General features: G+C 38.7%; 1 protein-coding gene across 1 annotated transcript; it reads left to right on the forward strand.

Annotated features, from left to right (window-relative positions):
- The first annotated feature begins 1800 nt into the window (after positions 1-1800).
- LOC145640426 (uncharacterized) lies at positions 1801-3188 on the forward strand. The gene is made up of 2 exons (XM_081691710.1): positions 1801-2001; positions 2202-3188. Exons 1-2 carry the CDS (start codon positions 1801-1803, stop codon positions 3186-3188), a joined length of 1188 nt encoding a protein of 395 aa, XP_081547836.1.
- The last annotated feature ends 23555 nt before the right edge of the window (positions 3189-26743 follow it).

Here is a 26743-nt window from a genome sequence, read left to right on the forward strand (position 1 = left end):
ATTATTATTATTATTATTATTATTATTATTAAATATTAATTATTATTATTAATATTAGAATCATTATCATTAATGTTATTATTATTATTAAATATTAATTATTATTATTAATAATTATTATTATTATTAAATATTAATTTTTAATAATAATATTATTATTAAATATTTATTATTTATTATAATTATGAAATATTAATTATTACTATGTTTTAAAAATTAATTATTTATTATTAATGTTAAATATATATTTATTATTATTATAATAATAATTCAATATTAAGTATTATTTTTAAGCAAAGTAGAGCAGAGCAGGGCACAGCAGAGCAAAGCAAAGCAGAGCAGCTCTAAAGTACGGGGCCTTAGTTTGGTACGTTCCTATTCACACCCAAGTGTACCCCTTATCTTTAGCCAATTATACACTAGTAGACTACCAAATGGATGTGGATAGGGATGGCAATAGATCCGTATCCGACCCAGATATGTGGATCCATATCCGTTTTCACGGATATGGATCTTGTAAAATTGGACCCGACGGATCCTGGTCGGATACGGATCCTGTCCTGAAAAACGGATCTGGATATGGGTCTGACCCAAATATCCGTATCCAAATCCTTTTATTTTTAAGAAAAATATTTTTAAAATACAACCCAGCACACATCAGATATGATTTTGAGTTTCTGATTAATTCTACCAAACTCTATAATTTCACACTCTCTAACTCTAACGGCACCTTCAATCTGCAACTCACAACTTCGCAAGTAACTCCGTCAGCCTAATCTCTCTGGCGACCGTCAGTCAAACACTCCAGCAGTAGTTTAATTAATTTTCAAATTCTTAACTTCGATTAATTTTTTTCATGTAAATATTTAATAATTTGTTAGTATAATGAGTGGATTTATATGTTTGCTGTTGATTTTGTCACTAGTTGCATGCTTAATAATTTATATGTTTGCTGTTCATTTAGTATAATGAGTGGATTTATATACGGAGTATTAATTTTCATGTTGTCGTTTTAGCTAATTGTAAGATTTGCAACTAGTCTGCAATTCTTTTGCATTTTAATTTTCATTTTGTCATTTAATTATTTTAAATTGTGGTTTGCTATGTTGGTTATGTGACTTATGTTGTGTAGGTACATGAACTTGCTTTAAAAAGTTTTGAAATTGATTGTAAATTGTTAATGAAAATTAGTTTAAATTGTTATTCTTTTTAATATATATTTCAGCCTTATGGAAATTGGAAACTAGTCTTTTTGCTAAAAAATAAGGTACAATGTGCAGGATCCGTTTTAGACCCGAATCCGTAGGATCCAACGGATATGGATCCTGCTTTTTCATACCCGATGGATCCGGATCAGATCTGGATCCAGGGCGAAAAAACGGATCTGGATCTGGATCCAGTCAGATCCGGTCCAAATCCGACCCGTTGTCATCCCTAGATGTGGATATTCAATTAATTGTTTGAATTTTACTCCTTTAATTTTATGTTCTTGAGTTGTCCATTTTGTAAATTTGACCAAGTATAAAGATGAAACATTGATATATAGTGTACGATGAATCCAATGGTGGTTAATTATTTGTAATTCGTTATTGTTAGTTACAAGTAGTTTTCAATAATTATATGCACTGGGTAAACAGAGCTGTCATTCAACTTCCCAAAAGCATGGGAGGTCTAGGTATAAGAGGTGCTTCAAACCTTAACAATGCTCTTCTGTTCAAGCAAGCAACTAGGATACACCTCAACCCGCAACTCCTGCTTTCCAGAGTATATAATGGGTTTTAGGCTAGCGGGATTTGCAATATGTCAAGACCTTATGTTAGAACCGAGAATCCCTCGATGGGAAGGGCAAACCTTCAGAAGGTTACAGAAACCTTCAAGGATGGTTTTGTGTGGAAAGTTGGCAATGGAAAGGATATAAAGGCCATCAGCATGCCCTGGGTTAATGGTGAAACCCCTTTAGTTAATTCAAATCAAACTCTGGGGGCCGCCTTAGCTTGGAAGGTCAGTTGGATTTTATAGATAGTAACTCTTTACAGTGGAAAGCAGGGAAGGTAAAGGAGTGTTTCGATTGGAATAGTGCAAGGTCAATCTTGGAAATGGAAATCTCTTCTTCCCAGGAATATGACTTCCTATACTGGAAGTTCCACCCGTCGGGCAGATATACAGTAAAAAATGGTTACTACTTTTGTTCGAGAGAATAGGGATTAGAAAGGCTCAATATTGATAACAGCGAGCAAGAGTTGGTAAAGATTATTTGGAGGATGAAGATCCAACCCAAATGGAAATTGTTCTTATGGAGGCTCTTTCATGATGGGATTGCAGTTAAGCTTAATCTAGCTAACAAGGGCTTACATTTAGATGCAACGTGTGGCTTCTGTGGAGTGGAATGGGAAGACAACCAACATATGTTTAGGTTATGTACTCTAGGAAAGGAAGTTTGGGAGAATGGCTCCTTAGCAATTTGCTCTGACTCTACTGGTTTCAACTCTCTGAGTGGTTGGATCCAACATTATATCTCGCTCTTTTATAGCAAGGATGGTATACAAGGGACTCATGGGGTCCTGTTTACATCCACACTCTGGGGATTGTGGAAAACCAAACATGCCAGAAGTTTTAATGGGGCAACTGGGACTGCAAGCTTGGTGAGGGAATTCATCAGCAAATCAATGGAGGATCATAGTACTTATACCCAAAATGACAGGTATGAGGATGTAGAGGGTGATAGCAGGGAAGGCCCGACCTTACCACCAGGGTTTAATAATGTGCAATTGGGAAAAGAATTGGGTGGCTATGACAACTTCATCGTAGAAGTGGACGACTCATGGGATAAGAAGACAAAGAGGGCAGGAGTAGGTTGGGCAGTTCCGGGGACAGGCGAAGATTATGGGAGACATGGGGTAGCTTCTTCAGCTTTGCATTGTGAAGCATGGGCATTCTTGGAAGCAATAAAATGGGCTCGGGATAAAGGCAAGCAAGGGATTCTTATTCTCTCACACTCGGTTTCTCTGCTTAGCAACCTAAAGGATAGACAAGGTAAGGATATTTTAATCGCTTGGATTTTAAAGGAAATACGGGAGGTAGGCGATTCTTTCATCAGGTGCACAATCTTAAAGGTCCAACTAGATCAGGTAAAGAGGGCAAATGACATGGCAAGGAGATGTCAGCTTTCCCTCTCTGATTATGGATAGGAGTTAGAGGGTTTTACTTTGCTATTGTAAAAAAAATAAACAAATAAATTATATGCATGAAATATTTTGTAGACATGATTTGTATAATCAAAGACATACAAACCATTAAACAATTTTGCTTTAGCATATAACATATTTTCTTTGGAAATAAAACAACACTTGTCTCTTATTTCAAAAGAAAAACCTTTAGTATCTAAAACTGGAACTAAAATAATGTTTTTGGTAATTGTTGGAACATAATAACAATTATTAAGCACCAAAATAAGACAAGATGGAAGTCTCAAATGATAGTTTCCAATAGCAAGTGCAGCAACTTTTTCTCCATTTTCTACTTGAAGTGTGACTTCCCCTTTTGCTAACTTCCTACTCCCTTCTAGGCCCTGCATGTTATTAACAATGAGAGAACCACAACCGGTATCGAATACCCAAGTTAAAGAAGAAGTAAGATTAATTTCTACAACAAAACATTCGGTAACTCTTTACCTTCCGTTCTCACTGGTGTATAATGGGGACACACCCTAGCGTGTGGCAAGACCACCTACCTGTAGGGAATAATTTCAAGCCTTTAAAATCCCACTAGCTTGAACCCCACTGTGATCATACACTAAAGTACGGTGGCGTCCAAAAGGGAAGAAGATAGAGCAAAAGAGTCGCCAACAAGTTTTTAAGGAACTTGTAAACCATCACGAGGTGAAGGTTACACCCCTTAACGATCCAAGAGATCGTCAACTCCATAAGGTCATGAACCAAATAAGGGTTCGGGGATGATGGTACAAATCCAACCTAAAAGAGATTGAACCTGCCCTAATAATAGGCCTCTACTTTATTCTGCTCGTATTCATGTGCGCTTTCTGACTAACATACAATCAATAGGATTAACCCTAAACCTGTTTAATCTTTGTTGGTTGAATTTAATGCACAAATAAACTATTATTGGCGATCACTTGAATTATAATCACAATTAACCTAACAAGATTATTAATTATCTTATTAAGCGTGATTGCAAATACCAATTCCCTTTAAACATGCAATAAAGGTGATCAAGCAATAAATAAATAAACATCAAGCAACAATAATAATCATAATAATAATAACCATAAATTATAACAATTATAATCATAATAATCATAATCATGTTAAAGCATAGCAATATCTTAGGCATGATACTAACAAGATTAATAACAAACCCTAGCATGTCGCTAAGCAATAAAAATCAAATCTTTAACCCTAACATGATACTAACATGAATTAATATTAGGAAGAAAATAAGAGGCATCATAGCAATCATATTTAATATTAAAAATACCCTAGACATGATACTAGGAATCATAACAATCTAAGCATGATATCTACATCATAAATCAATAAAACCAATTAAAGTACTTACTTGGATGCCTCGTACCTCTTTCTAATTACAAAATACACACGTTAGTAACTTCAAGGAAAAATAATAATCAAAGCAATTAAAATAATTGAAAGAGAGATTTGGGACCAAACCCTCAGAAATTAAAACCTTTCACGTCTAGGGCGAAGGCAACTTCGAATATGGCTAGTTATTTCTAGATCTTGCGAATGCGGAATTTTGTATTAAAAAGCAAAGAAGAAAGAATGCATGAATGTTATTGAAAATTGATGAATGATAATTGTAGATGAATGAATATGGACAATCCGTGAATATTCATCCATGAAACCGGAGTTTTTGATACGATATTTATAGAGAAAATCATCCAAAAAAGATAATTTATCAAAACAGAGTCTGAAGACCACAAAAACACATTGGCGCCAGCCCTGGCTCATTGGCGCCAGGACCAATGGCTAGCGCCAGGCGCCAATGCTGGCGTCTGGCGCCAATCCTGATTCCAGGCGCCAAGGCCTGGGGTTGGACGCCAAACCGGCTTTCAACGCGTTTTCAAAAATCTGATAAATTTCCCGTACTGGAAGATAAAATAATATAATTTCAGTCGAAAATGCTATTTGATCTAATTAAAACTCTGAAGAATCCTAATTGAATTAAGAATGATAAAACCTTCTAGAATGGTCTAGAAGACCAAAACCATTCCTAATTACATTAGGAATGATAAATCATATTAGGCCCTCCCCTAGATCATTGGGCCGTACTTAAAGCTCAAACCGGGCCCAGTTTAGTAAATTGGCCATAACTTCCTCAATATTCATCGGAATTGGGCTTATAATATATCGTTGGAAAGGTCTTTGCAAACCCCATCCAACTACACCACTATTGGACCCATATTATGGACCAACCAAACTGGATTGGCTGTTTTCTTAAAAATAAAGTTTTCAAAAACAGAGAGAAGAGAAAAGAAAAGAAATAAAACTTTCCGCAACACTAGACCTTTCCACACTTTCGTTTCATTCGATTATGATTCGACGTGAAAGGCACTCATCACTGGGTTTGGTTTTGGGGAGACACAAATGGGTGTCTACAGAAGCCCCCACTTTGACTGAGTTTGCAGAAACGCAAGTTTCGAAAACGAAAGCCAAAGTATCGATAGGGACGGAGAATGATTCAGAACGTTCTGCGATCCTAAATCAATCTTGTAACGCCGATACCTGCAAAACTAGCATTAGTTAAACAGATAAAAGAGTTAAGAAACGCGTATCTTGCACCGTCGAGCACACGTCTCTGAAAGTAACCGATTGTTGCTGTTTTTGTTTTGATGACCTCCTGCAAGCTAGAGAATGTCATCCCGCTTGAAAACCGCTACGCCTTGTAACTGCTTCCAATTAGAAGATTGCTTCGCCTGAAACTATCCTCTCCGCTATGATAATATTCCACGTCCAAGGGAATATCATCGAAAATTTTTTCTCTTGAAATAATTCTCATCCGCATTATGATCATCTTCCATGCCTCAGGAATTATGATCGAAGACAATTTCGCCCTGAAATTACCTTCAGTTGTTTGTGACAACTTTCCGCAAGCTAGGGAATGATGCTGAAGACATCTTCTCTTGAAGTCATCCTCACTTGATGCGATAATCTCCCAAAGGAAAATACCGAAGATCCACGCCTGTCGATCTTTAAAAGTTCGCCTGAACCTTGCCTTTGTTATGCCTGTACGTCGGCGCTCTTTGCTTTGAACCTGTATGTCAGTGCTTTATGCTCTTGAACCTGTATGTCGGTGCTAAGTGAGACGATCTTTTCATCAAGTCGATCACTTTATGTAATCAAGCCGATCACTTAATCATGTCAAATTTCTTAGAAGGGCTAACTGGCGTACCAAGGAACCCAAAATATGTTGCAGAAAGCTAGCACAACCCCAACAGGTGGCTGGCTGCTTTGGCGTCGCTGAAAATCAATCAGCGCCAGCTTTATTGCACTAGCTCCATGCGCTGAAATTGGTGTCTGGCGTCAAACACAGAATGTGACGCCAATGCCTAGGGACTGGCGCCAGCACGGATTCTTCTTTAAAAACGGTTTTCCGTTTTATTTCGTGCTCTGTTCGTCACGAAACAGCCCGAGAAAAGTCCGAAAACTTCAATTGATCGTTGCTCATTCGTTTCTCAACCGAATTCGCTCAAATTTGTTGCAAATCAAAGCTCTTCTCATCCATATTCCCGATCTATGTAAGTTTTCCTCCAACTCACACCGGTTTTTATGAATTATTGGCATGTTCATTCACGAATTTCATGAAAATTCGAAACTTATGATGCTCAATTTGCTTTGTTTATCAAATTTTATGCCATGAAATTGCTTGTTTATGTTTGTATATTGCCTTGGGAGTAATTTGAGACTTGTTTGACTCAATTTGGTGAAGAAATGAGCAATCCACCATTGTTGAACCTCTTAAGGTCGTGAAGAACAATGTGACCCGTTCTTGTTGTTTTTGCTAGCAATTCTTGTTCAATTTGTCACAATAATCACTATAGTATTGCAAGAAATTATTTGATTGCTTGAAAAAATGCTGTCATGCTCAATCTGAATTTGTGCCCTGTTTTTGTACTACGTACTCTGTTTTTTTTTTTGCGAACATAGTATCATGCGGCTAGGCGAACCTTGAGATATTATAGAACCTCAATTTATGACGATTCTGCACAATGTAGCATGGCTAGACAAAGAGGCTCAGGTTCACGGTCCCGAAACACTAGACGAGAGCATGAGCCTGTGGAGGACGACACTACACCGTCCACTTCGCTTGGTCAATTCCCAGAGTGGGATGAGCAGACCTTGTTCTTTTCCCCTGTCCACCACATTTCTGAGAGGTTGACATGATGGTCACTCCTACAGACTTCAGTCTCATCACAGGACTGGAGTTCTCTTCTGTGCCGCTGCCATTCGACGGTAGTATCGATGTATTTTCTCCAGAGGTCGAGGAGCTATTGGGGCCGATTGTTGTTCGGGCCCGAGCTGAGGTCGAGACAACTCAGTTCAGTGCTAGGGGGATTCGCCGCTCGACGCTGGCAGCGGCTCTTGATGACAATGCGACCACCCGAGAGCAGCGGGTGCGCATCTTTGTGCTGATGTTGTTGTTAGGGACATTCTCCCCTGACAGGGGTAGTAGGGCGTTGCTTTATTACCTCCCTGCTGTTCGCGATCTCCGGTGGATCGGGACTTATGACTGGGCCAGCTTGGCCTATACTGACTTCGTTCGCGCGCTGAGGGACTCGTGTCGCCACCGGTCCTTTAGAACGAATGTTGCTCTGTCTGCTTTCTGGAAAGTCGTAGAGGTAAACATTATTCCCTATAAAGTCTAGCCCTATATGTTAGGCAGCATTTACTCATACTTTAGCCTTTTTTGTAGATCTGGTTCTATGAGTACTTTCCTTCCATTGCGCCGGCGAGACCATCGCCGAGGGGGTATCCGGTGAGCGCCTCTTGGGGCGGCCACCATGTGGACCTGTCTACTGCACGTGTCCGGAGTCGAATCATCTCGGTACGACTTTTAGCGTTTATCTTGCTCTTCTGCGATGTCTTAAACATGTTTTTATGTGATTGGTGCTTTTGTAGGGACCTGAGGTAGTATACCGACCATGGGGTGGTTGGACAGTCCCTGGATTAGCCACACAGTACTCTGCTGAGCGTCGCTACTTTTTGGGGACCTACGGAGCGGTTGTGTACTTAGGAGAGAGAGTTGCTAGACAGCACTCTTCCGATATTTTTGTTGTTCCTGCTCCTCCACCACGTCACATGTTCGACGAGAGAGAGTTATCGAGCATGGCCGAGGAGTCTGGTTCCCTTTGGCGGTCCCATGTGATCCTTGGGCGGAGTTATGCTGAGGAGCTACTTCCTTTGTTAGCTCCAGCCCCTGTGCCGGCCGAGGATGTGAGAGTAAAATCCTTAACTTTTTGTTTTTCGCTAAGTAGCCCCCAAGTAATGCTTTGCTGATTTCTTTCTGTTTCATCAAGATGGTCCCACTGAGTTTGTGCCACCTCGTATGTCCATCCACTACCAGGGGATGTACGGGCCGACTGAGGAGATGATTTCTCTGGCTCCTGAGGGCGAGCGCTTCGTGGAGCGGTCGATTCCTCGTCACCAGACTAGGGTAAGTCTAGTTCTAATTCAGAATTTTGCATTCAGTTATCATGCATTTTTACTGACTTAACCTTCCTTGACAGTTCTCACGCGAAGTGGTTTCGGCTATGGCACGATGCATAGATGCCTTCCGGAGCCAACTCGTTCGGATGAGGAATGCGGCTACCTGTCGTCGAGACGACGCCGTCCGAGAGGTAACTTTTCTTTACTTATTATTTCTGCACTACGCTTGTTTTTGCCTTGTTTCTGATTTAATCCTTTTTGCAGGGTCAGCCGATTGCTTCTCACACCCGTACGAGGCCTGAGGGGCGGAGAGAGCCGGCGAGGTCTAGCTCGAGACGTCGTCGCACTTCGTCCGGAGGTAGAGGTGGTCGTTCTAAGGCTGCTCGAGCCGATGTTGCTGAGGGCTCAGGATCTTCTTCTGAGGATGCTCCTGCTGCACCGGTAGGAGAGGCTACCTCGGCTTTCAGAGGTGGTGGGATGTACGAGGTTGGCTCGTCATCGCAGCAGCCTCCGCGGTCTCAGCCTCAGGTTGACCTTGGCTGGAGCGGTCCTGTTTTGAGTTTCCCTCCTCCTACGGAGACTGGAGCTGGTGCTGAGGCCGGAGCTGGTGGAGAGGTGACTCCTCGGACGGCGCAGTTTTATGGCATGATGAGCCTACGTCTGCCAGCGCCGTAGTTCATTTCTGTATATGCATTTTATTTTGACTTTTTATAGAACTTTGCCTTTGACTTGTTATTTAGACACTTTGTACTTTCTGTTATTGTGAATTTATCTATTATTATGTTAGTGTATGTTAGTGTGTGCAAATGTGATAACAGTTTTGCGCAGAAATTCCGTCATTTTTATTATTGATGGAGGGTGTTATCCGACTCTCTCCCCCAAAAAGAAAAATAAAAAGGAAAAAGAAAACGGAGAAAAAAGCTGATTTTTGAGAATTAATATAAACTCAAAAGAAAATAAAAATTAACTAAAAATAACTGCTATATTTAATTAATTAAGAAAAGGATAGAAGAATGTTTAGAAGAAATTAAAGCGGGGTCATAAAGCCATTAACCGACTCCAATTTAATATCAAAACGCAAACTGAGCACACGCGGCCGTCCTGCTGACTTGGCGCCAGCTGGCGCCAGCCTGTGGCGCGTGGCGCCAGGCGCTACACATAGCGTGTGGCGCCAATAGCTGATGGGTGACGCCAATTGACGCTGACTTCGTATTCCAGTCAGGTTGAAATTCCTCGCAATTTGTGCATAAATAGCCTCCTGCTCAGCCGATTATTCACATAATTCCAGCGAAAAAAAATTATGTCTTTAGCCACTAAAACCTTCAACCAATATTGTCATGAATGGTGTCGATCTCTTAATGCTAGAGAAAGAAAAGAATTGGATTTATTTCACTTGGGGGGAATATATGGCATTAAAGGGGTAGATCTAGACATAGACTTCATACATACCGCTTTAGAATATTGGAGAATTGATACACATTGTTTTAGAATAGGGCATGATGAAATTAGCCCTTTGCTAGAGGAATTTGATGCTATTTTAGGCTTCCCTGCAATAGACCTGGTAGTAATCCCTAGAGTAGATGCATATTACTACAAGGATTTTAAGCGCTTTTTTAACTTGAAAGAAAGGGATTTATCAAAGATAGTAGATGGCAATGTGGTGAACTTAAAAGAATTCGCACGCTATTATTTTGATAAACCGCTTTCTGAATCTTTTCACATATATAGAAGAAGGGCGTTTTTATTCTGCATGTTTAATCAATATTGTCTTAGTAGTGTTAAAATTAACGAGGGTCAATCAATTATAACCACTGTGCTAGAACAAATTGAATCAGGGAGAAATCCAATGCCATTGATAGTTGGAGAGACTATGATTAGTCTAGATGAGTTGAAAAGGGACCCAAAAGCACCTCTTCGCGGTTCTCCAATTTTATTACAGGTAGAAAAATCATATTTTTAATTACAGAAATCAAAAATATATTTTTGTATTGTAATATTAATTTGTTTGCATTGGAGTTTTTTTACAGATGTGGCTAATGGAGAGGCTAGGATTAATTAGCCCTCCAGATGATATTGAAAATTATACGCCCACTTGCTTTGTGAGGAGAAAGAAGCGCATCCCTAAAATTGGGCGCCATGGGTGGAAGAAAGTCTTTGAATCACGTGATTTTGCTATCAAGTGGGTCATCCCATGGTGGAAAATAAAAAGGATGGTTGGTGTTAACAAGCAACCTTTCTGCCGTCTTCCAAGCTTATCTCGCATGACATATTATTACCCCTGCAGAGTAAGGAGACAATATGGCTTGCTTCAAAATATTCCTTCCGGGGATCTTCGTCCTCCCTATGAGTATCCCATATCTCAAGAAGTAGATAAATTTGACACTTATTGGAGCGCTAGACCTTTATGGGAAGTGATTACCCAAAAGGTTCCCCCTTCTTTACCTAATGATGTAAAGAGGTGGTTATTGAAGAAGTCTTCAATTGATCAGGGTAGAACCGACGTGAAGAATCGTCTAGGTGACAGAGTGACACCGGCCAAGGAATGCTTAGGTGCAAGAATTGAGTTCAAAACACCGACAATGGCTAAGAAAAAGAATACTACTAAAGACAAGGGGAAAAGGAAAACTATAGACAAGAAGACGTGGGTGGAAAAGAAGCATGGGGTGCTAGCTAAAGGAGAAACAATCTATTCTAAAATTGAATGTAGGTCCTCTAAAGGATGCCTACTGGCTAAAGTAATGGATAAAGAGGAGGAGGTGGAAAAGAACTGGAAAAGAGCAAAGAAGGAGAAGAAAGACTAGAACATTGCTTAGCTTTAGATTTATTAGATTGTTAATTTTTATTTAAAGTTAATTTATTTCAGCCTTATTTAAATTCCAGTAACAATGCAATTTTATTTCATTAATGAAATTTCAGCTTTCAATTAAATTGTTACTTTAAATTTATTTTATTAAAGCAATGGAAAACCGAAAAAAAATAATTTTCCAGAAATCTATCGATTACGGAAGTCGAACATTTTCCGAAAAAACACCGAAATTCGCCTAGATTTTATGACTGAATTGGCGTCAGTGATTGTAGATTGGCGCCAGCTATTGAGGTCTGGCGCCAGGCGCCAATTCCATCGTCTGGCGCTAATGGCTTTTGGTTGGTGCCAGACTCTGTTCTGTGACGCCAGTTGCTTTTCCGACTTTTGTTGACTTTTTGTTGATTCTGGAACGCGGAGATGTCGAAAAATAAAGTGGTCGCACCCGTAATGGGTTGCCTACGTATCCTTTCCTAAGGAATCAGGCCGAACGTAGCTCTCTTGAGTGTCCTACTCAAGTAATTATGGGTAGTATTTTTTAAGTTGGTCAAGATTGGTCATGTTTGAGAATTCATTGCCATCCATATCAGTTAATTTTGCTGCGCCACCTGACAGGATTGTTTTGACAATGTAGGGGCCAGACCAATTAGGTCTAAACTTTCCCCTTGGGTCTAAAACATTTTTTCTTAGCGCTTTTAATACCAAATCTCCTATTTTGATATTTCTTGTCTTGACCTTCTTATTAAAATGTCTAGCCATACGAGTTTGATAGCACTGAGTGTGATGTAGAGCTTCTAGTCGTTTTTCGTCGAGTATGATCAATTCTTCATATCGTGCCCTAGTCCATTCGACTTCATCGAGTTTACTTTCTAGTGCAATACGTAGAGATGGTATTTCTTTTCGACAGGTTGTACGACATCCATTCCATATACCAAAGAAAATGGTGTATTTCCTGTTGACGTACGGATTGACGTGCGATAACCCCACAATGCAAAGTGAAGCTTGTCAGGCCAATCCTTATAATTCTCTGTCATTTTCTCGATGATAGTCTTTAAATTTTTATTAGCTGCCTCGACTGCTCCGTTTGCTTGAGGTCTATAAGGGGACGAATGATGATGTTGGATACCATATTTATGTAGCAATTCTTCACATTCGGCTTGAAAGTGAGTTCCGTTGTCACTTATCATTTCATCTGGGACTCCATATCGACAAATGATATTCCTCTCGATAAAGAGTGCTACATGTTTTGCAGTGAGCTTAGCATATGATTGCGCTTCAACCCACTTCGTAAAAAAATCAATTGCTACTAGAATAAATTCATGGCCTCCTGTCCCTGGAGGAGCGGTCTTGCCAATTATGTCAATTCCCCATGTAGAAAATGGCCATGGTGATGTGTAGGTGTAGAGCAAAGATGGAGGAACGTGTTGTAAGTTGGCATAAATTTGACACTTAGGGCATCTTTTTACATATTGATGGCAGTCCCTATTCATGGTAGTCTAATAATACCCTTCTCGCATTATTTTATGGACTAACATTTTGCCATTTATATGAGTTCCACAGATTCCTTCGTGGACCATTCTCATTATTCTTTGTGCATCCACCTTCCCTACACATAGGAGAGCTCGACCTTTAGGTACCTTTTTATGTAGCTCGTTGTCTATGAGTACATATTGAGAAGCCAAAAGTCTCAAGGCTCGTTTTGCTCTTTTGTCAGCATGAGGAGGGTATTCTCCATTGGTGACATAGTTGAGAATGTCTGTGTACCATGGTTCTTCTTCTTGTTCTTCATCTTCGTCTTGGACTGGGTCGTCGTCTTCTATAGCCTGTATATACGCCGGTTTGTGCCTTTTTTTGATAGTTAGAGGCATTTGCTCAATATCCGTGGGAATCCTAACCATTGAGGCTAATATTGCCAAGGCATCAGCAAATTGATTTTCTTCTCTAGGTAGATATGTGTATTCCACCTTCTCTAACTGATCGGTAAGAGTTTCCAGATAAGTTTGGTAAGGGGCTAGGCTTTCGCTCCTTACTTTCCATCTTTTAGATATTTGATTGATGATCAGAGAAGAATCTCCGAATATCCTTAACTTCTTTACTCCCAATGCCAGAGCTGTTTCAAGGCCTACCACACATGCTTCATATTCAGCAGCATTGTTGGTAATGTCGAAATCAAGCTTTATTGAGATTGGGACGTGTTCTTCCTTAGGTGATACTAGTAGCACTACGACACCACATCCCTTTTGGTTTGAGGCTCCGTCGAAATACAAGGTCCAAGTATCATCTTCAGTGACCATCAAATCTTCATCTGGAAATTCGTTGTCCTGTATTGGTGTCGAGTCTTCTATTGGAAAATCTGCCAGAAAGTCTGACACCACAGATCCTTTAATAGCTTTTTGTGGCATAAACCGTACATCGAACTAGGCTAAGTTGACTATCCATCTTAAAATACGTCCATTGAGTGTTGATTTCTCGAACAAGTATTTGAGTGGATCTAATCGAGATACCACGAAAACGGTATGCACCAACATGTAATGTCTCAACTTAGTTGTGGCCCACACCAAAGCGAGGCACAATTTTTCGAGTGGTGTATAGCGTGTTTCGTATTCAAGCATCTTCTTACTTAAGTAATAGATTGCATTCTCTTTGTTTTCTACCTCTTGTGCTAGCATGGCTCCCATCGTCTCTTTGGTAACCGTCAAATATAACCTAAGAGGTATTCCGGGAAGTGCTGGCGCTAATACGGGAGGATTTGCGAGATAGGCTTTGATCCGGTCAAAGGCTTTTTGACACTCGTCATCCCATACTACTGGTACGTTCTTTTTGAGCTTTTTGAAGATTGGTTCGCATATCGTTGTTAGTTTTGATATGAACCTGCTTATGTATTGCAACCGGCCAATGAATCCTCGAATCTGTTTCTCGGTCTTGGGCGGTGGCATTGACATGATTGCTTTAATCTTGGTTGGATCTATCTCTATTCCTTTAGAGCTTATGACGTACCCCAAGAGCTTGCCTGAGGTGACTCCAAAAGCACATTTTGATGGATTCAGCGTCATATTGTATTTTCTTAACCTTTCGAAAAATTTCCTTAAGGCTACTTGATGGCCTGGACGGTCCTTTGATTTCACAATCATGTCGTCGACATATACTTCAACTTCTTTGTGCATCATGTCATGGAGCAAGGCAGTTGCTGCACGCTGGTAAGTAGCACCTGCGTTTTTCAACCCAAATGGCATTACCGTGTAACGGTAAGTGCCCCATGGTGTGATAAAAGTTGTCTTCTCCATGTCTTCTTCCGCCATGAAAATCTGATTGTACCCTGCGTATCCGTCCATGAATGAGAGAAGTGCGTGATTTGCTGTGTTGTCTACCAGAATATCGATGTGTGGCAAAGGGAAGTCGTCCTTCGGACTTGCCTTATTTAGATCTCGATAGTCGACACACATCCTTACCCTTCCGTCTTTCTTTGGAACTGGGACGACGTTGGCGACCCATTCGGGGTATTTGGATACTTTGATGAAACCTGCAGTTATTTGTTTTTGAACTTCTTCTTTTATTTTAAGTGCTACGTCGGGTTTCATTCGACGTAACTTTTGTTTTACAGGTTTCATTCCTGGTATTAATGGTATAGTGTGTTGAGCTATTTCTCTGTTAATGCCTGGCATATCTTCATATGACCAAGCAAATACATCGATAAATTCTTTAAGCAAGTTAATTAAATCGGTTCTTTCTTGTTTATTCAATGTTAGTCCGATTTTAACTTCTCTTTTATGAGTTGAATCATTTGAGATGTCAACTGTTTCAGTCTCCTCAATTACTGGTGTTTTCTTTTCAAGTGTTTCCATTGCTTTAATAAGTTCTTTATCTTTTTCATCGTTAGTTAAGCAAAGTTCGTCATCTTGGGTTAGGGAAGAACACGAGAAGTAAGAAGAATGAGCGATATTATTATACTCTGATACCATTACATCAAAGAGTGATATGTCCTCAGGGACTGGATCATTAACTATCCCAGGAGAAGAACAAGGAAAGGGAGGCGTTATAGCTAAAGACCCGGAAGATTCTAAAGGGAAAGACTCAGACTCAGACTATGACTCTGACTCTGACGATTCTTCAAACATTGGCCCTTGTCCTGTCGTGATTGATATCCTCCTCCCACTCGGAGTGGTCACCTTGATAGTCTTGCGCCACCCTTGCAGTGATTCTTCAGCTGGAGTAATTAGCTTTGAGGGGTCGAAGTTTTCACTTTGTAGGACCGTTTGAATGAGTGAGGAGTTATCTTCCTCATAAACTGGCTCATTCTTTTCTCGCCTTAACAATAATCCCATGATGTTAAAGTCAAAGCATGGAGGTGTTTTCTCCTTGTGGACGGGAGTTGGGATTTCGTCAGTGAAGTAGCAATCCAAGAAAATCTCAAATCATGGTTGTCGTATGCCATTTACAACAAATGGTTCGGGAAATTCATGGCATGGATAGTCTTCTCCTTCTTTTATAAACTGTCCATTAAGCGTAAGAGGGTACTGATCCATTGGAATTGCTTTCTTTTGAATGCGAGCGTCCCTACGTGCTTTCAGTTTGTCCTGGGCTCGCTTGAGATCTTTCCGAGTCGGTTCGAAACCAAGTCCGAAAGTATCTAGTTTAGGGAGGCCAGGTGACTCTATCGATTTTGCTATCCCCTTCTTCTTTCCTAAGGTCATCCCAGGGAAGTGTCCTTGTTTCTTTAGCATAGTGTTGATAATCATGTTAGAATGGGGGTCGTGGCAAAGAGATGTCCTTTCATCCTCTTGGATTAAGGAGACTTCTTCGTTAAAGCCCCATAGGTCTTCATCATCTTCGTCGTGCTCCACGTTGATGATTGGATTCTCTACTGATTTGATCCTCATTGGCGAAGCATCAATGGTGATGGGAATTCCTCCAACTATAGCTTTCACTTGTTGGTGGAGAGATGAAGGGACGGCCTTTAGATCATGGAGCCAAGGGCGTCCTAACAACAGATTGAATGAGGCTTTGATGTCTACCACTTGAAAAGTAGTAGCGTGTTCTATTGCTCCTGCCGTCACATTTAGAGTTATTTTGCCAAGAGCTTGACGTCGAGTGTTATCGTAGGCTCTTATTCCTTGTGTGGACGGAGTTAAATCCTCATCTTTTATGTCGAGCATCCTCGCAGTCCTAAGTGGACAGACATTAATAGCCGATCCATTGTCTACAAGAGTCATGGGAACATTCATTCTTTTGCAGACTACTGTGAGGTTTAACGCTTTGTAGTGCTTGTCACCTTCCGGGGGTAAATCTTTATCAGAGAAGGTGATTAGATTAATTGGACTAGGGAGATCACTCGTGAGGAAGTTAGCTAGTCCCTCAGGAGTAGTGTCAGAATCTATCCCGATTTTATCCAAGGCATTCATCACAGCCAACCTATGTTCTCGAGATGTTGCCAGAAGCTTCCATACATTCATTTCCACTTTTGTTTTCTTGAATTGTTTGACAATGTCATTGTCTTCGATGACAGGTATGGGAATTTGTTGTACTGTAGGCATAGGTTGTGTTGAAACGGGAGGTTGTATTCTCCCGGATCTTGTGAGGACGTCTATTGATGAATCTTCTTCAGCCCAAATGTCGTCCGTGGTGTATGATACAAAAGGTGAATGTCCTAATATGTCTTTTAGATAGACATCTTCTTCGTCACTGGCCCATACTCCATTAACATTTATATCCTCTTCTTGTTAAACTTGGACTAATTCCTTTCTGTCAATCATTTTCTGCACCAAATCCTTGAACTTGAAGCAGTTTTCTAGGGTGTGTCCTCCTGACTGATGATATTAACAGTAATATCTATCTGTCCTTTTTAATGATTCAAATGGTCTCGGTTCGAGAGGTTTGACCTTGCCACTCTCGGAGAGCATTTTAAACATTTGTGCATACGGGATCCCAATTGGAGTATAAACTTTATTGCTCTTCTTGGGTCTTTCGGTGACTTGTAAGGGAAAGTATTTTGCCTCATAAGTCATTTTTACTGGTGTGAATTCTCTCTTAGGTTCTTCATCATATTCCTTGTGAAGTTCATTCAAAATTTTGAGATTTTCACGTAACAGTTGCGATGTCTCCCTCAGATACAGTGTGAGTATTCGTATCTCTACCTCATTTGCTGGTTCTGGAAGATTATCTTCGATATCGAAAAAGGTCTCTTCTTCTTCCTCTTCGACTTTGGTTTCTTTGACAGGTTTAATGAGAGATGAGGGGTCAACTTCGCTTTCTTCATCGGAGATAGCCAATGTGTGAGCTAGAGGTGTATTGTCAATACTCGGTTTTTTACTAGCAGGAGGCAACGGCAACTTGTTACTGTCAATTAAGTCTTGAATAGCTTCTTTAAGCTTCCAACAGCTTTCAGTAGAATGGCCCCTACCTTGATGATATTTGCAATGTGCATTGGGGTTCCAATTAGGCGACCTCTTCTCGACTGGTGGATCTCCAAATGGTCCAATGGGAGTTATAAGACCTTTTTCATTTAGCCGATCAAACGCGGTGTCATAACTCATGCTAATAGGAGTGAAGTTTCTCCTAAACGATTTCTTTTGTCCTTGGTTGTTCATGGCGAGGACTTCTCCCAGATTAAAGGCGCTAACATTATTTGAGTGGGCGGTTTTGGAAGAAGAAGGATTGTCGTTCTTCTTTCCTTTCCAGCCACTGTTGGAGTTATTGTTGGCGGCTTTAGATTTAGCTAGGTCATCTTCAATATTAATCCCAATATCATAAACATCCTTAAAGGTATGAAGGTTATTTTGATATTTAAGATGTTTTGAATATTTTTGTTGGAGGTTTTTAATGAACAATCTCACGGACTCTTTTTCACTTGGTACCTCAATCATTTTAGCTGAGGTTTCTCTCCACTTGTTAAAGAAAGATGTGAAGCCTTCATTCTCCTTCTGTTTGAGGATTTCAAGTTCTCTATGGTCAGTTTCGACTTGGACGTTGCACTTGTACCTATCAACAAAAGCGTTTGCTATGGATTCCCAGGTAGAGGTCTTTTCTTTTTCAAGAGAAAAGAACCATTGTTGGCAAACGGTCTTGAGAGATAGCGAGAACAGAGAAGGGAAAACTTTCTTATCGATACCCTTGATACTCATTATCGTTTCAAATGCCCTTAGATGGAAATAGGGGTTGTCGATTGCCCTAAACTTTGGGATGTCGTTGGCACTGAACTTCTGTGGAAGAAGATCCTTATCCACCAAGACCCCTTGGGATGTGAGTTCTTGAAACTTGTAGTCGCTGGACAACTTGCTTAGGCTTTCTTGCATGAGGTCCATTTGTTGTTGCTTTGCGGGATCCTCGATCTTAAGTGCGAGAAGTTTCAGTGTCTCAGTTACAGTAGCCAGTTGGTTCTTGAGATCATTAACTTCTTCCTGAGTAACCATTATAACTCTTGCTTTCCTCTTGCGAGCTATAGGTTTGTCGAAAAGTTGGACTTGTACGAAGAGGTTATCTTTGATTAATCGTCCTTCCTTTCTTGACCACGCGCTGTAAATTAAGCCAGTTTGCGTTTTAATTACTTGACTCGAATCAGTTTGACTTTATGGCTTTTATTATAAAACAAAAAGTATGCTTATTTTTAGGGAGCAATAATGTACATGTGTTTAGGGAACTTAAGTATTATTATTTATTTGGAGGATTAATATCCGACTTACCCCCCTAAAAAAAATGACGAAAAATAACGCGCGCACACAAGACTCCCTTAATCATGGTCGAGACATGTGTATTAATGTGTGTATTGAGTATAAGTGACATGCTTGGACTCTTGTGTAAGACCATGGGACTTAGTGCCTAAACTCGAATATTGATTCAATTAAGCATTATTGCCAGCAAAATTAACCAAATTAAACAGGAAACTGATTAATTAGACATTAGATGATGACTCGACAAATAATCCGAACTATCGGCCAAGCGACAGGACTGGCGTCACAATATGGTGGTTGGCTCCAGACTTTTTAGTAAATGTCTGGCGCTACACACCATACAGTGGCGCTACAGCTCAGATTTTGGCACCAACTTTGGAGCCTCGATCCGGGACTGTTTTCGGTATTATTAGTCAACTGGGGTATGTCTAAAGTCGTCCTAGGTCAATTCCGATTAAAAGAAGAAAAAACGTTATGGACTCGAATTAATTAATTAATTAATTAATTAGGCAAAGCTCTTTAAGTCATTAATTTAAATCTCAACACAAATCAACAAACGGTTAGGAGGAGCATAGAATATATGCACAACAAATAATGCACAATTAGGCAAGTAGGCACAATATGATGCAATGAGTTCGCAACCTAACCATGGCTCTAGTTCTCTAAAGTTCGGGATATGGTTTAGTCAAATAGGGTCCATGGTTAATTGTTCAGATGCACCGCGTAGAAGCCTAACCGTGAAGGGTTAACGCGTGTGGATAGAACACCGCGAGTTTTTTAGAAAAAAAACTCACTTCCATGGTTTGGTGAATTTAACCTCTCAGATGTACCCTTTGTTGCCAGGAGCGTTCAATCGGGTAGATAGAGCATGAATTCCCAGAGGGTTATGTCCATATGTAGAACACATATGGGTTTCAGAAAAGTGAGAAAAAATTCAATCAGGAAGTAGGATCGAGCAAACAATACGAAAAACCGGTCGAAATTAGAACGCATATTTCTGGCTCGGTATTGGGGGAAATTGGCGCCAGCAAACAGAGACTGGCGTCAACTTTTAACTGTAGCGCCTGGCGCCAATACTGGCGTCTGGCGCTACGGCTAAAAGTTTGGCGCCAAGATCTAGCCCCTGACGCTACTTCCCACATGCCTCAGCAGCTTTCTGTGCTCAATAAAATCATCCAGTTTCGCGCGGTGTTATTTCAGTCCTAGTTGTGAAAGACATTTCTCAAATTTCCTACGTGAAAAATCCTATGTTTTTTACTCATTACGGATGGTCTTTCCAATGAGAACCTCTTTATGCATATGACACAATGTTAATCAAAATTACGCACATGAAATACTTAGAACTTTTCGAGTCTCATCCACTCATTCTAAATCATTGCCGAAACAAATTTAGGAATTAAAATAGAAATCCTCCCCAGTGGAGTCGCCAAAAACTGAAGGGAATAGTTTCAAGCCTTTAAAATACCACCAGCTTGAACCCCACTGTGATCATACACTAAAGTACGGTGGCGTCCAAAAGGGAAGAAGATAGAGCAAAAGAGTCACCAACAAGTTTTTAAGGAACTTGTAAACCATCACGAGGTGAAGGTTACACCCCTTAACGATCCAAGAGATCGTCAACTCCATAAGGTCATGAACCAAATAAGGGTTCGGGGATGATGGTACAAATCCAACCTAAAAGAGATTGAACCTGCCCTAATAATAGGCCTCTACTTTATTCTGCTCGTATTCATGTGCGCTTTCTGACTAACATACAATCAATAGGATTAACCCTAAACCTGTTTAATCTATGTTGGTTGAATTTAATGCACAAATAAACTATTATTGGCGATCACTTGAATTTTAATCACAATTAACCTAACAAGATTATTAATTATCTTATTAAGCGTGATTGCAAATACCAATTCCCTTTAAACATGCAATAAAGGTGATCAAGCAATAAATAAATAAACATCAAGCAACAATAATAATCATAATAATAATAACCATAAATTATAACAATTATAATCATAATAATCATAATCATGTTAAAGCATAGCAAGATCCTAGGCATGATACTAACAAGATTAATAACAAACCCTAGCATGTCGCTAAGCAATAAAAATCAAATCTTTAACCCTAACATGATACTAACATGAATTAATATTAGGAAGAAAATAAGAGGCATCATAGCAATCATATTTAATATTAAAAATACCCTAGACATGATACTAGGAATCATAACAATCTAAGCATGATATCTACATCATAAATCAATAAAACCAATTAAAGTACTTACTTGGATGCCTCGTACCTCTTTCTAATTACAAAATACACACGTTAGTAACTTCAAGGAAAAATAATAATCAAAGCAATTAAAATAATTGAAAGAGAGATTTGGGACCAAACCCTCAGAAATTAAAACCTTTCACGTCTAGGGCGAAGGCAACTTCGAATATGGCTAGGTATTTCTAGATCTTGCGAATGCGGAATTTTGTATTAAAAAGCAAAGAAAAAAGAATGCATGAATGTTATTGAAAATTGATGAATGATAATTGTAGATGAATGAATATGGACAATCCGTGAATATTCATCCATGAAACCGGAGTTTTTGATACGATATTTATAGAGAAAATCATCCAAAAAAGATAATTTATCAAAACAGAGTCTGAAGACCACAAAAACACATTGGCGCCAGCCCTGGCTCATTGGCGCCAGGACCAATGGCTAGCGCCAGGCGCCAATGCTGGCGTCTGGCGCCAATCCTGATTCCAGGCGCCAAGGCCTGGGGTTGGACGCCAAACCGGCTTTCAACGCGTTTTCAAAAATCTGATAAATTTCCCGTACTGGAAGATAAAATAATATAATTTCAGTCGAAAATGCTATTTGATCTAATTAAAACTCTGAAGAGTCCTAATTGAATTAAGAATGATAAAACCTTCTAGAATGTTCTAGAAGACCAAAACCATTCCTAATTACATTAGGAATGATAAATCATATTAGGCCCTCCCCTAGATCATTGGGCCGTACTTAAAGCTCAAACCGGGCCCAGTTTAGTAAATTGGCCATAACTTCCTCAATATTCATCGGAATTGGGCTTATAATATATCGTTGGAAAGGTCTTTGCAAACCCCATCCAACTACACCACTATTGGACCCATATTATGGACCAACCAAACTGGATTGGCTGTTTTCTTAAAAATAAAGTTTTCAAAAACAGAGAGAAGAGAAAAGAAAAGAAATAAAACTTTCCGCAACACTAGACCTTTCCACACTTTCGTTTCATTCGATTATGATTCGACGTGAAAGGCACTCATCACTGGGTTTGGTTTTGGGGAGACACAAATGGGTGTCTACACTACCGCAATAGAAGCATTGGCTTCCCTCCTTCTTCAAGTACTCCTCTGAGTGGTTGATCAAAAAGTTGACTAGTGTCACTGTCGAGCCTTCACAATCATGAATAATCTTGACTAGATCAAATCCATCATGGAGTGAGAACAGGAAGTATCATGTGCAGAAACGACCTCCCTAAAATATCCATCTGATAGAGCAATCCAATCACTTCATTGACATGGGTCCTAACTGACTTGCCAAGGATGAGTTTCTTAGCCATAATCTTACAATGGATATTGTAAGTCTCAAACCTTACACTTTTAGTCCAGGAATAGTAAATCTGATGTATCGAATTAATGACATCTCTTACATTATAGTCGTTGAAGCCTCCACTAACTAACCTTCCCATGCCACCTCGACAGATGGCACGAAGACATTCATGCAAATTGGTCAACTCATAGTTCCTGAATCTTCTTTTCCAACAAGTTGGAATAGATTCCAATATAATATGGGATTCCTGCTTTTCTCTGCATTCGAAACATCTTTCGCATGCCTTTTAGGAGTAAAGCCAATGTATATACATGCTCTCAATGGGTATATATAAACAAGCTTCAAGCTTTTGACTTTTGAGAACATTTCTCAGCTCGTTTTCCCATTCCCTGAAGTTTCTAAGATTCAGCCTTAAATTCAATTTGTTTGGCAAAATAGTGTTGTCGTAAAAGTTATTCATATACAAATAAAAACAAAACGAGGCAAAGTTCTATAATAATGTTTAATAAATTTAAAGTACCATAAGCGATATAAGTTTGGTAACTTTAAAAAATTTATTCAATTTTAATTGATCCCTATTGAATTAATTGATTCCAAGACCCTTTATTTGTGTAATAGTTGACCGGACTGAGGCCCTACCATCAAGCAGTACATTTTCAAGGTGAGTAAACTCTTTACTGATTGCAAATCTTGTAATTCTTGGTTGAATAATTACCCATCACATGTTTAATTATTACCCTTAGCTTCAAGTATCTAAACGCTTTAGGTAACCTTGTTGAGTATAACCAATTAAATATGTAGAACGTGATCTACCCCACAATGCCTAAAATAACCAGTGCGTGACACTCTACGGAGGCCGACCCACTACTCACTATCTAAGGATTGTTGGGTATCTAATTGGAAAAGCAACCTCAATATTACTGGGACCTAGATTTATTATGTTGTGATTATTTAGTGAACTCTAGCGCATCATCAATCAACATAAATTAAATCTAACATGCATAATCTACTAATGCATAAATAAAACATGACATAGTATGACCCCCTTAATCATAAGAAAACTAATAAAGAAAAAAAGGCTCCCATTTAAATCTTCATGGATCTCATCCATTTTGTTCCTTTGGGCCTCCACTCCATTGGCTTCTTGGATCAACTGCAACCTGTAATATTATTCTATTCTATCTACTTCTTAAATAAAATAAAATAAATTAAAAAAATACTTAACGGTACGCAAACTATATTTAGATTACAAAAATACGAAACGATACGCAGATCGTATTTAGAATCTATGGGCCATACTAGTCTAATATAGCAATAAATAATGTCATATATTAAAGTGCCACATAATAAATCACTCATCATGATTTCCTAAACTACAACATCAAATGTTCATAATTAAGGAAACATGGATCTAAATATCTCATATTTTAATTAATTACTGCAATTAGATAATATCATATATTATTCATAACCAATCATGAAATATCATATATTTTATTTTAGGTATGAGATAGAATCGAATCACATTTTAATTATGGTAACAACTTTAATTTTGGTAATTATCTTTTCAAAATCAAACTTATCTCTTTTAATTTTAATTTTGAAATCTGATTTTTATTAAAATAAAATAATTTTTTTTTGAAAAATAATGCGCCAACCACCGTGGTGTGGCCAGCCGAAGCTAGCCACGGTGGCCGTACACCGTGAGGTGTACGCTGCACAGCAGTAGCAGTAGTGTCGCGCAACCGTTGCACGGTGTTGTTGTTGCTGCCCCTCTTGAATCGACCTACTGCCCCACCCCGACCCTCCCTCCAGACCACCTGCAGCGGCAGCCGCCGTGGCTGCGCCACCCAGCCGCAAATGCCACGCATAAAACCCCTTTTTTTATTTTAAATAAAACAAAACATTTTTGTTAAAATTAAATCAACTTAATGTGGTCCAATTAATTTCAAAATTAAATCATATTCAATCTTAAATTAGGGTTGTTCATGAAATTAATCCCAATTTAATTTAACTCTTAAATTAAATAATTTGATCATGAAAAATTCATAATTTAACATGAAATCAAATAGATTAAATTCATTAATCACATAGCAATCGAATTAATTCAAAACCAAAATTCAAAATTCACAATATAGGGTTTAGGGTTTCGAAAATTTTCGAATTTAGGGTTAGTGGGGTTCGAAATTTCAAACTTAGTAGGGCTAGAATTCGGATCTTTTGATGGCAAATTCGGAGCAAATTTAACAACTTTTAATGATTCTATATTGTTAAATCATATTTAAAATAATAATTGACCCATTATTAAATTATTCTCCCTCCTAATTGAATTAAAATCGTGGACTATCATAGAATTAATATTCAATATATGTACATGCATAGGCTAACTGATATCATTGTAGGAGTTTATAGGTACTAATTGCGAAAAACATGAATCATATTCACAAAGCACCGAATCCCAAGCTCATGCATAACACACAAAGAATAAGAATTACTACCTTTGTAGCATGATTCCACGTATGATCGAGCAAGAACAAGGGAGAAAAAGAACCTTAAACGTGATTCCTCTACTTGGTCCACGGGTACGGATTAAGACCTCCACTAATGCTAGTTAGTTGCAATTGAACCCTTCAATTGACCTTCTATGGAGAAAATAGAGCAACGAACCAACCACGAACCACCACACGCGCCACTAAGGGTGGCCGTCCGTACGGTCTAGGGGAGGAGAGAGAGGGATGTGAGTTAGAGAGAGAGTGGGGGTTTTGGGATTGGTTGTCTTGTTTCACAATCTACTGTAAGTTGATTAATTATGACTTAATTAATTCAACCCTAGACATGGATCTTATTTATAGGTCACATCTCTAATATAAGAGTCTGTGTCAAGCCCAAAATCCTAACTCTAATCTAACTATGCTAGCTCAATTAAATTCATGATTAGTTACTTGCTCATGAGGCCCATCAATGGGCCTTTAACTTGCTTAATCCAATACCCTTATTGTGTGACCTCATAGGATCCATTTTAGCGGGATTTGGACTATTTGACTAGCCCAAATATCATTGATCATAGTCTAGCAACAGATAATGATGACCCAAAAGAATGAACTTATTATCTCCATAATAGTGATCCTTGATATATCTAATAATTGCACTTATCGAAGACATAACTTGTTCACAGTTGTCATTTGAAAAATAACAAACATAATTTTAAAAAATGAACAATTCAGATTTATTAATGAATTTTGATTTATTTAAAAATGTTAATATTGATTAAAAATAATTTAATTAAATCATGAAAAAAAATGTTTAATTTAATTTTCTAATTTTTTAATTATTAATTAAACTGAATTGTTATTTGACGACAAAATATTACTCATAAAGACAATGTTTATGACCATCTTACCCTTATTTTAAATTGTTATTACTTCTTCATCCATATTCACCTTCAACCCACAAAATCAGACCACCTCACACCATCACCAAGGTTGTCACCACGGGTAATACCACAACCACCACCACCATCGCCACCACTGCTACCACTGCCACAACCGTGCACCACCCCCTCCGTTTTCAGTGATTAGATATGAGAGGTAATGTTTGTGATTAGATGTCATATAAAGCCATATAAAAATTTAGTTGATTTTAATGGCTACTTTACTTGACAAACTAATAATAATTAAATCCAAAGAACTCCAACTATTTACGCAAGAGTGTTCCAAAAATAATACTTTTTCCTCGATCTGTATAATTTACGCTTGTCAATGCAAATCGTTATTTCACTCTATCACTAATATCTTTAATCACCAATATATAAAAACTATTAACATTTAATTTGATAGTATGAAAATATATATATATATATATATATATATATATATATATATATATATATATATATATATATATATATATATATATATATATATATATATATATATATATATATATATATATATATATATATATGAAAGTATACATGGGACAAATTTAATACTCCTAACTGTTGAAAAAAGAGA

The sequence above is a fragment of the Chenopodium album genome, chromosome 7 (assembly GCF_948465745.1).
Source record: "Chenopodium album chromosome 7, dcCheAlbu1.1, whole genome shotgun sequence".
In the NCBI taxonomy this organism is placed as follows: Eukaryota; Viridiplantae; Streptophyta; class Magnoliopsida; order Caryophyllales; family Amaranthaceae; genus Chenopodium; species Chenopodium album.